Source organism: Blennius ocellaris, assembly GCF_963422515.1.
Source record: "Blennius ocellaris genome assembly, chromosome: 3".
Classification (NCBI taxonomy): Eukaryota; Metazoa; Chordata; class Actinopteri; order Blenniiformes; family Blenniidae; genus Blennius; species Blennius ocellaris.
The window spans coordinates 2,091,764-2,102,727 of record NC_137652.1 but is presented as its reverse complement, the minus strand read 5'-3'; the positions used below and the strand labels follow the sequence as shown (position 1 = coordinate 2,102,727).

General features: G+C 49.4%; 2 protein-coding genes across 2 annotated transcripts in view; both read right to left on the bottom strand.

The window, feature by feature from the left end:
• Nucleotides 1-941: 941 nt before the first annotated feature.
• On the bottom strand, nucleotides 942-7,430 carry tdrd7a (tudor domain containing 7 a; the record flags this gene model as incomplete). The annotated part of the gene is made up of 10 exons (XM_080520831.1): nucleotides 942-2,229; nucleotides 2,309-2,443; nucleotides 2,547-2,630; nucleotides 2,742-2,876; nucleotides 2,956-3,167; nucleotides 3,766-3,877; nucleotides 3,960-4,155; nucleotides 5,008-5,180; nucleotides 6,000-6,530; nucleotides 7,218-7,430. 10 exons carry the CDS (start codon nucleotides 7,428-7,430, stop codon nucleotides 2,029-2,031), a joined length of 1,992 nt encoding a protein of 663 aa, XP_080376957.1. The 3' UTR covers nucleotides 942-2,028.
• A 919-nt stretch (nucleotides 7,431-8,349) lies between these two features.
• Nucleotides 8,350-10,964, bottom strand: part of stra6l (STRA6-like) — a gene marked incomplete at both ends in the record, with an annotated part of 20,124 nt that continues 17,509 nt past the window's right edge. The window contains 4 exons of the mRNA XM_080520830.1: nucleotides 8,350-8,446; nucleotides 8,544-8,649; nucleotides 8,745-8,889; nucleotides 10,497-10,717. Of these exons, the coding sequence (XP_080376956.1) occupies nucleotides 8,350-8,446; nucleotides 8,544-8,649; nucleotides 8,745-8,889; nucleotides 10,497-10,717 (569 nt within the window). The remainder of the gene's footprint in view (nucleotides 8,447-8,543; nucleotides 8,650-8,744; nucleotides 8,890-10,496; nucleotides 10,718-10,964) is intronic.

Genomic DNA, 10,964 nt, shown 5'->3' with positions numbered 1-10,964 from the left:
GGACATTACAGTATATCATTGCCAATTGAAGCGTTTTAATATTTCTAGAAACAAAGTTGTAAAATGATCACATGAAGTAGTGGAGCTGCACTCAACTACACCCAGACTTATGTTAGATGTTTATTATTTTTATTATTTGACTGATCTTGAGAGAAACGGTTTCATGCAAAGCTAAAAGGACGTTATAAAAATAGTCTTAATTTAAATAGTCTGTGTCGAGTCGACATTAATTCCGTGTTTTTCCCTGAATAAATACTACAAGCTTCAGTCTTCAGTAGAAAAACAATGTGATTTATGAGTTTTTTTTCATGGATTGAGCGCAGCAGTATAGAGAAACTCCAGGTTCTGGTCTCTAAACGGGGGATTAGTGGCGAATCAGCGCCACCTGGTGGACAGTTATGAAAGGAGCACTAAAGCCAGGTGAGAATTCCTCCGTCCTCAAACTCACCCGCCAGCCGAGCAGCGATGGCCAGGAAGGGCAGCTGCCTGAAGTCGTCCACCAGCGGCTGGATCACCGTCCTGCGGACCAGCTCGTGTCTCCCATGGTCCAGTTCGTAGACGGAAACCAGCCCGTTGCTGAGCAACCCTTTGACCTGCACCCGGCGCCAGCTAGGTGGAGATCAGGGGTCAATAGTCTTTATGTTGGAGTCACTACAGGAACTAGTCAGTCACACTTGACGTGGTCCAATCGGTGGAACGCAGTTAATTAAAAATCTAAGTTCTGTATGAAAATTAAAAAAAACTTAGATTACCATATTTTCCAGACTATTGAACACATCTGGACATAAACTGGACCCACACAGTTTAAAATTATTATTTTTTTATGTACAGAGAACGAACCAATCAGGGTTTAATCTCCGTTCATAAAGTATTTTATGTGTTATTTGTGATTCTGAGGAAGATTTTCTCCTCAGAAGAGTCCAGCAGCAAGCGGCTTTACGTGATGCACCTGAACGCATCACTACCAGCCGTCCGCTGCTGGAGCGCCGGACCACAGGAAGCAGCGCCAGACGAGTTCCAAAAGCAGAAACACCACTTTCAGGACAAGTTTTGGAGAAGCAGAGGCTGAAAACAACAAGTATCGACGCCTGGAGGGAGAATCTGACGACATGAAGCCTGTAAATTAGCCACGTCGTCGTTTCAGCCACAGGGATCAACAGCCAGTGGGAAAAAGTAGGGGCTTATAGTCTGGAAGTTACGGTAATCATGAGTCGCCACAGTGGTTGTAGAGGATTGCTGTACAATAATAATAACAATAATAATAAATAATGAGGGGCCACCTTCTGTTGATCTTCGCTGCATAGATGTCTCCTCGCTCCAGGGGAACGGCGGCGCTGCTCCTCCCCTCCTGATCGTAGTAGAGCATCAGTTCCTCCGTCAGCACCGTCAGCCTGTACAGATCCTCCAGTCGCTGCACGACGAAGTATCCCGGGTGGCAGGCCACCGGCACCATCACGTCCATGTTACAGCCCGGCTGCAGGGGAGGAAGAGGAGTTCATCATCATCATCACTGCTTCCCTGCTTCTGGAGCGGCCGGTCGGGGGAGTTCCCCACCTGGGGCAGCTCCAGCGGAGGAGGCATCAGCAGTGACGGCGCCTCGCCGTCGTGCAGCGCGTCGGCGCTCTGCTCCGGGTTCAGGCTGCTGCTCAGACTCGAGCTTCCTGCCGGCAGGAAACGGGAGAGAGAAACTCATACCGCCGTTCAGAGTTTCCCAAAGAACGGCGTCGCCGCCCAGCAGCAGGGTGTCGGAGCCCCGGGACAGGAAGTGGCGAGCGCTGCATCACCTGCTTCGGTGCCGTTGACGCCGTTATGCTTCATCACGAGTCCGACCAGCTGGTGGTTGACGCTGTCGCTCAGCTCCTGACCCTCCACGCCGACGAACAGGTACATATGGACCAGCTTGTCCTCTTTGTGCGGCTCGAGTTTCACCACCTGAGGCGAAGACGCACAAATATCACCTGCAGCAGGAGACGCCGGCGTGGAACCCCCACCCTGAGAGTCGCCCAACTCTGGTCCACAACAAATACTTCAAGTACCAAGGTAAAGTACAGACCTGCCCCCTGCTGGTGGCGCCATACAATAATCTGCATTATGCGCTTTAAACTTCCAGACGTTTACCTGCATTCTACAGTCGTTGCAGCTCTGCACCGCCTCCTTCACCTGCTGCACCGTCTCTGGGCTCCAGTCGCCCTCCGGCACCGTCAGCTCCGCCAGGAAACACTGAACGGCCTGCAAAGACGACAAGGAAGAGTTTCCACACGCTGCGAACAACCAGACAAACCAAGCTGTGGGGGGGGGGGGGGGGGACCTGTGGGGGGATGACGATCAGGCGTCTGAGGAAGGAGGGGGGGATTTCTCGCAGGTCGGTGATTTCCACGGTTGCTGGAATCCCAAAGTCCACAAAGAAAATCTCCACCACTCGGTTGCCGAACAAGTTGATGATCTGAGAATAAAAGCAATTAAAAAAAATAAAATAATAATAATTATTATTTGCAGCGATTGCGATCGGCAGGTCTTGAAGGTAACGTTTCCACGGTGACGCTCGCCTCCACGCGGGCCCACTGTCCTCGGTAACGAGCCAAACACATCTTGCCGGTGAAGGGTTTGGACACCAGGCAGTCCGACGTCATCTGGGCGGAATCATCAAAACAGAAGGACTTTATTATCTTGAAAGAGCAAAGCGTCAGAGAAAGGCCGTCCGCTCAGACCAGCTCTGGAGCGACAGAACGACCCCGGGCTACCTGGGAGGTGAAGAAGTCCTCCGTTCCCTCCAGCAGGTTGCTGAGTCGGGCCATTCCCCGGGACGGCAGCTGGCAGTAGATCACGCCGTCTGCACACACGTTGGTGACGGACACGTCCCGGTAGGTGTTCCCCACCTGCACACAGGGAGTGGGCGTGTCAGCGGGGGTCAGAGGTCAGAGGTCCCCCCCCCCCCCCCCCCACGTGAAGACGTGCCTGCAGTGGGTTGTGCATGCTGCTGTCCTGCAGGGCCTTCAGACACGAGGAGTTGATGTTGAGGTCGTCCTCCTGGGACGTGTCGTACAGCAGCACCACGGCCGCCTTGCTCTGCTCGGACGCCTCCATCGTCTCCATCAGCAGGATCTTCTCCACCGCCAGCGTCTCCAGGCAGGACAGGAGCAGCGGGTCGGAGCTGAACGCCTCCAGGCCTGGGGAGGGAAAACCACCGCCAAACAGGCGCTTGCTCCGTATTTACTTTAATACAAGTACTCTGAGGAATTCTTCCAAAATAAAATGCTGGAGGTGAACAGGAGGCGGAGGTTCAGACTTCATCCTCCATTCCAACACACTTCTCACAAACACTTTTCTCTTTCTTTCTCTCGTCTCTCCATCGGAGCTTCACACACGGTGGAACGACAAAACTACTTCCTCTCTACAAAATAAAGTTCCCCACCGCCCCACAGTGACTGGGTGAATTATAACTGATCACCACAGTGGGGGACTTTATTTTGTAGAGGCGGGGTTTCCTGTCAGTAGTATTCTGGTGTACCAGCGTGTGGCGCTGCTCTCGTGAGAGAGAGAGAGAGAGTTACTGAAGTGTGGATCAATGGAGGATAAAGTCTGGAGTTCCTTGATGAACCTCCGTCTCCCGTCGGCTCCACATTGTCCCTTTTTCCTCCATCAGAGGAAGGTTCAGACCGTCTGAAGCCAAAACCGTCACCACTATTCCAACTCCATTAACTAGCCGCCCTGACGGAGCCGTTATTCTACTTTGCCGGCCGACAGGAAGCCTCGTGACCTTCGTACCTGCTAGCGTGACGTTGATGGCTTGGAAAGGCAGCGAGGTGAAGTCTGGGTGGAGCTTCAGCAGACTGGACCTGCTGGCCTCGACGGAGAAGCCGTAGTCCACGTAGTAAACCTGGCGAACCACCAGACGCTGTAAACTGGCCCTTTTGCTTCAGACGCAGTTTGACCACCAAAACCCAAAAGGCCCGAGTTACCTTGACCTTTTCGGGGCCGAGGATCTCCATGACCTGCGCCCTGGCCAGCTCCTCCTCCTCCTCCGCTCCCCGGACCGCCACCAGCTGACCCACCGTGAGGCTGGACAGGAAGTTGGCCGGGGATCTGCGGCTGTAGAACAAGGCCATGGTGTCCTCCATGGCCTCCTGGGCGTTGGAGTAGTTTTCACCCACGTACCTCCAAGACAAACATTGACTGTTCTTCAGCGTCTGTCGGGACCAACTCTTACTACAAGAACCCGTCCTGTAAAACCACCTTTTAAAACACGTCATGCCAGAAGAGGAAAAAAATCCATCTAACCAGGAGTTACTTTATAAAAGTTCTGGTCGTACCGAAGACGAAGCTCACGTTTTCCTACGGCTTAACGTTTTGGTTGAAAACAGATTACAAGTTACGTTTCGGGGGATAAACTGTCCACTTTGTTGGTTTGTGTGACTGAAACTCCCTCAAAGGAAACGGCAGGTTTCTGAGGACTGATGAAGTTGGTCTCACCTCCCCGCAGGCCACAAACCCAAAATGTTCCGATACTGAAATTTAAGAAAATTCCCCACGCCATTTTTGCCTGTCCCTTTAAGACGCTGGACGAGAAAAGTCATTTTACACACTGAACAGGTCGGTTGTTCCAGAAGAACGAGGTCAGAAGCTCTTTTTTCACACCAGAAATCCTGTTTTCAGCTTCAATCCAGACCAAGTCAGTCTGATGCTCTCAGTTCTTCTCATTTCAAGTCATCTGATGCTCTCAGTTCTTCTCATTTCAAGTCAGTCTGATGCTCTCAGTTCTTCTCATTTCAAGTCATCTGAGCTCCTCATCTCTTCAATGCATCAACTAAAAGTTCTAACTTTCTATTTTCTTCATTTATTTTCAGACGGCGTGGTTTTCCTGTCCTTTAACGTGACAATAAGTGTCCAGGGAGTCGAACTACCGGCAGAACTGCTCCCTCTAGTGGACAAACTTTGTTTTTGTGCAGTGGAGTCGTGATCGTGGAGGCGAGCTGATCAATACATCCTGGTATTGATCCGGGGCCCTACCTCACGGTGACGGCATTGCTGCTCTTGGCCTCGGTCACCAGCACCGACGGGAAGTGTTCCGCCGGCCGGACCAGGCGGGGAGGCGCCGCCGGAGCCACGACCTCCAGGCCCGAGGGCAGCAGGCAGCTGCAGTTCTGCTCCACGTCCGGCTGCTCCAGCTTGTACAGGATCGCCTGGAGGTCAGAGGTCAAACCCTGGCGTCACGCCGGCCCCTCCAGCAGAGGAAACTCCAACAACATGCCGTCACGTTGGCTTATAACTTATGGAGCAGGATTACTTTTCCTTCCCGTTACTGATTCTTTTTAATCTAAATCTAGTTTCTACTGTTAAACCTTTGTGAAGGAAACGTGAAGAAAAATGGCTTGCTATCATCAAACAGTAGACCAGGCCTATTCAACTGGCGGCCCGCGGATCACATCAGACCGACCCGCAGATCAGTTCTGTTTACCTTTCTTTTTTAATTAAAAAAAAGAAAGATTTTAAAATGCTTGAAAGAAAGGGATTTGTATTACAAGTAGAGATGTCAGAATTTACAAAATTATACAGAAAGACGTACATAATCTTTCAGATGTTTGAAGTATGTGTTTATGGTTCTGTAACAGCCTTTGTTCCAAAACAAAAACAGTGTGATGTGTATAAAGTCAGTGATTTGTACTTTTCTGCCATGTACCAAAATAAAACACTTTTGAATGTGGCAGAGCATCGCGTCGGGTTGAGATCAGGAATAATAGCTCAGGGAATTGTCCGGCCCCCGGGTCCTTTGCTTTCTGAAAATGTGGCCCTCCCAAAAATAGAGTTGAATAGTCCTGCAGTAGACTGTACACACAATTTAATTAAATAGATAAAAGTACTCTTTCTGGAATTTGTTATTAAAACTTTGCATATATCATTAATATTCTTATTATTTGTAAAAGGCGGCTGGGCTTCTTTCCTCTCCAGCACCAGACTTTGTGATTCCCCTCCTCTACTATGAAGACAGAAGCGTTGTGTACCTTCTTCTTGTCGTGAGGGGACGGATACTCCACACAGCAGAAGTCCAGCAGGAGGGACAGGTTGTTGAGGACGTGGTCGGGGAACGGCGTCTTGTACGTCTCCATGAAGAGCTTCGGTAGAGCGTGAGCCCAGAGACCCATACTGTACCTGGACAGAAGGTCCTCGATGCCCCGCCGCACCTCGCCAGGCACCGGGCCGGGGGCGGGGGCGGGGCCGGGCGGCGTGGGAGGGGCGACGACTCGACTCCTCAGGTTGTTGTTCTCCTCATGTCTCTGTGGGACACTCGGGGACGGCTGGGGACGGAGGACGGGGCTTGGCGTCGTGACTTTGGGGAAAATGAAAGTGGGCTTGGCCATAATCAACTTTGAGCCAAATGCGTGGCGTTCCGGCGAGGAAGGGGGAGTGATGGTGACGCTGCCCAGGCCGAGCGGGGACACTGGGGGGGTGCGACGGGGACGGGGACTGGGGACGGCGGGCAGTGGAGGGTACAGGAGCTTGTCTGTTCGCTTGGTGTTGGAATGCTCCTCCACCTGGAGGTCCGACACACAATCAGAGGAAGTAAAAAAAACTATGGAAGTGAAACTGTGCCATCAGATTCTGAATTTCTTTTACCATCAAAATCAGACTTTGAATTTTAAAAGCGGTCGAATTTCAAGTGCGTATCTTTTTTTTGCTTCTGATTTTTTTTCAACATCTAAAAATATTCAGTGTAAAAATTCAGCTGCAAAACAGCCAGAATCTGTGTCATCAGGACGATCAATCGATACCCGTCTCGTTCACCCAACATCCAATCAAGGGAAGCTTTGTTGGTCACATGACCAGTGCAACACTGGGCCAATCAGCTGAGTATTTTTTGTGTTGCACTGGTCACGTGACCAACAAAGCTTCCCTTGATTGGATGTTGGGTGAACGAGACGGGTATCGATTGATCGTCCTGATGACACAGATTCTGGCTGTTTTGCAGCTGAATTTGTTTTTGCTGTGTTTTTTTTAGACACGTCGAATTTTTACACACTGAATATTTTTAGATGATGGAAGCAAACAAAATAAAAATAAATCAGAAGCAAAATAAAGATACGAACTTGAAATTCGACAGCTTTTAAAATTCAAAGTCTGATTTCGATGGCAAAAAAAATTCAGAGTTAGAAATTCGAATTCAGAATCTGACGGCAGTTTCACTTCCATAAAAAAACTCTGGAAACGACGTCCCGACTCACCGAGCAGATGTGCGTCCAGCTGTCCATGTCGGCGACGGCCTGAGGGAGGAGCGTCTGGCCGAACATGCCTCTGTACACGTCGGGCAGCTTGGACAGCCACACGCCGCTGGAGTGCCTCTGCAGCAGCTGCGTCATCCTGCTCTGCACCGCCGCCACGTCGTACTGGAAACACACCGCCGCGACATGAAGCTGCACGACGCTAAAGTCACTCATCTTCACTGGAACTGCAGCGAGTAAGAGGCGGCGAGCAGAGAAGGTCGACCACCAAACCAAAGGCGGCGCGAAATTCAATAAAATCCGAGAACTCTTGGAGTAAAACGGGTTTGTTGGTGGTCGTTAGCTGGACTTTGAGTTGGAGCGCCCAACAGCCAATAGAGGAAGACGTGAGCATCAAGTGAAACGCCAAACGTAGAATTTCAACACTTAGGATCTACTATTTCTATAAAAGTCTACAAGTGACAAAAACACTGTATTCCACTCCTGAGCCCCACATGATACTAGTGAAATACTAAAAAAATATGTATTTTATCTCCAGGATTAAGCAGAGAGTCAATAATACACACACACACACACACACACACACACACACACACCTGAGAGGTGGCGGGTCTGGAGACTTGATGTGAAGGAACCTCTGGAAAAAGAAAAGTGTCGTCAGGAGAAACACTCATCAGCGTCTCGTGGAGCTTGTTTTTCCTCTCTTAGGGGAAATTCTGTAATTATTTCTATTATTAATCTATTGTCCTGTATGATCAGAAAACAGTCAAAACTGATTTTGTGGCACAATTTATACAAGGAATACAAATACTAAATGCACATTTACTCTGATAAGCTCTTGAATATTTATTTTAATAACTTATAATACAACAATTTCCCACAAACCTTTAGGCTTCTTTGCGTTTTCCAAATTCTCTTTCCTGTTGACAAATGGAGAGATTCCCTGAACACAGCTGTTATAATAAGTTATTTATTCTAGTTTATATAATAACCCCAAAATGTTTAGAGGAAATGTCCTGCTTTCAGAGATAAAAACAAACAATCCGATCAATTCTTCAGCTTTCAGTGCAAATCAACTATTACATGATAGAAACTTTCCTGCAATAATAAACACAAACTTAAAGAGGTGGTTCATTTACCCGTCAGGAACAGTCTCTGGTCTCCTGGACAGTTGTGACTCAGGTTGTCGGTGGTGAAGTGGAGTGACGGCCTTCAGCTTCTGGTCAAACTGCCTGCAGGACAAAACACAGACTATCAAGTCTTTTTCCAGTTTTCCAGCAGACGTGGGACAAAGACAATCAGCAGGAGCTTCAGTCTGCCGTCTCCGACCTGTAGTCCCCCGAGGCGCTGCAGCCCCTGGAGGCGGCGGGGAAGCGGGACGCACACCTGGAGGCGTCGCCCGGCCGGGGCTGGCGGAGAGACGGCGTCGGCCTCACTGGGGGGGGGGGGGGGGGGGGACATCAGGAAATCATCGTCAGCCAATCAGAGGCCCGGGAGCCGCGGCTCGTCCGGCTGACGGGCTCCTCCTACCGGTCTTGGCGTACAGGTTGCAGGGCTTGAATCTCAGCTTGCAGTTGACGAGCTGCGAGGGACCCGACTTGCTGGAGCTCTTCTGCCGGGCGACCAGCTCGGCGATGTGGTGGGTGTCTTCAGACGCCACGGCGAAGCATCGCAGCTGCTCGGCAGACACACACACTCACTTTGACATGTTGACCAGTCGCAGTTAAAAAAAACAAACAAAAACACAACCAGGACTTGACATTAAGGAGTTTGAGGACTTCTGGTCCGAAGTTTAATGTCAATGTAGAATCTTGGTAATGTATGAATCTGACCAACAGAACTTTTTACATAAAAACACTTGTAGTTTCTTTAATAATCAAGATTTCTCAATGAACCTTCCAGGGACGGTGTGTCTCTTTATACTCGTCAATCTGAAGGAAGAATAATATCTTAACTTTGTTCTTGGGTCTGAAATACATTTGATAGTATTAAGATTGGAACTGCCATATTTACTGTATTAGTCACTTTTTATCCATATACATGTTTTTTTTTTAATAACATGGTAAATGTGTGTCATGTATTTTTATTATATTGGTCAATAACAAATCTAATTCTTTTCCTCTTCCTGCTCAGTCAACGTTTGTTCTGAACTATAAAAAAAAAGTTATGAAACTTCCGTCATTAGAAAGTCAAAATAATCCAAAATATGTCATGTAGTTGAAGTCGAGTGAGTTTTTAATGCGTTCCGGTGACGATCTGAACATTGACGCAAGTGAAAAATTCAAAATGGCGGACGGCGAGGAGTCTTGCCCGACGACGTCATTCGGGGGGGAATCCCGAGGAATTACGCGACGACACCCAATCAGAACGCACGTTTTCCATGCAAGACGCAGCGTCACGTACCTATAGCGAGTGTTTTCCCACGCTAGCATCGGCGATTACGCCAGAATCACGCGGCGACTAATGGCTGCGCCCATTGATGGCGTGATCCGTCAGTGATACCAAGTGATGTTTGTGAAAAAAACTTCAAAATATCACCAAAATAAAAAACCCCACGTGGTGGTTGCCCGAGCAAAGCTTTTGCTAGCCCCGGACCTTCAGTCTTGTCTGATAATGTAGAATTCACCTTATTCTTCAGTGTAGAAACACAATATTCCATATAGAGTGACTTTATTCCAGACTACAGTCTAAATCAGAGTGTGTCCAGCACTACATGCTGTCATTATCGTGCCGCAGTGTTTACAAGACGACAGGCTAACGTTGCTAACTAGCTAGCTTCCAGCCGGTCTAGCGATTCTTAAGCCGCGTCTTGCTTAGGAAATTAAGGCATCTGTTAAACAAACCCAGCGACTAAAAACGACCCAAAACATGCTTTGTAAAGATATGCAGCATGTCCATGTCGGGAAATATTGAGCTGCTGCAGGAACAGAAATAAAGGTAAACAAAGGCCCACGACACTCAGACCTCTTCTTCTGATGTTCAGAACAAAGCTGCGACAGAGTTAGCTTCCTTTTTCTCCAGCTACTATGACATAAGACGACCACGCACTGCGCAATTAACGCCGGCCGTCTCTGATAGCTTTAAATTGGAAACAATGAAACAGACTGGTATCGCAAATCAAGTAGAGCGGCGCTAAACCGGAAGTGTGATTACGCGCATGGCGCCGCCCACGCTAACTTCCGGAATAAGGTGAATAAAGTCTGTGGTTGAAAGGACGAGGCGAGGTGGTGAGGCGGTGGCCTGCAGACCCCCCCCCCCCCCGCCAGGGGCCCGGGGACTCACCTCGCCCTTGCAGCGCTCCAGACGCACCACGGAGGGCATGTCCCACAGGAAGTCCTCCAGCCTGGAGTAGCCCAGCCTGGCCAGGGGGATGGACTCGCCGCACAGCGCCCGGTACTCCGAGTGGAGCCTGTCGATGGGCACGCCTTCCTTCTTGGACTGGACCACGGCCCGCACCATCTTCTTGATGAACTCCGAGTCCATCGCCGCCGGCCGGGGCACCGCTGCCAAAACACAAAGGTCAAACACAGCGTCCGGTCCCACTCAACTACACATGTCAAGGCGTTGTGGGAGAAAGAAGGAGGAATAAATATATCAGAAGATTAATGGACTTTGATATGTAAATGTCAGTGGAAAACCATAATCAGGTATTTCATCTCAGAAGGCTCAGTACGACGGAAACACTCCTGTTTGCTGGAGACGATGTGGAAATCAACACTCAAACCACACATATTTTTTGGGACTGCCCCT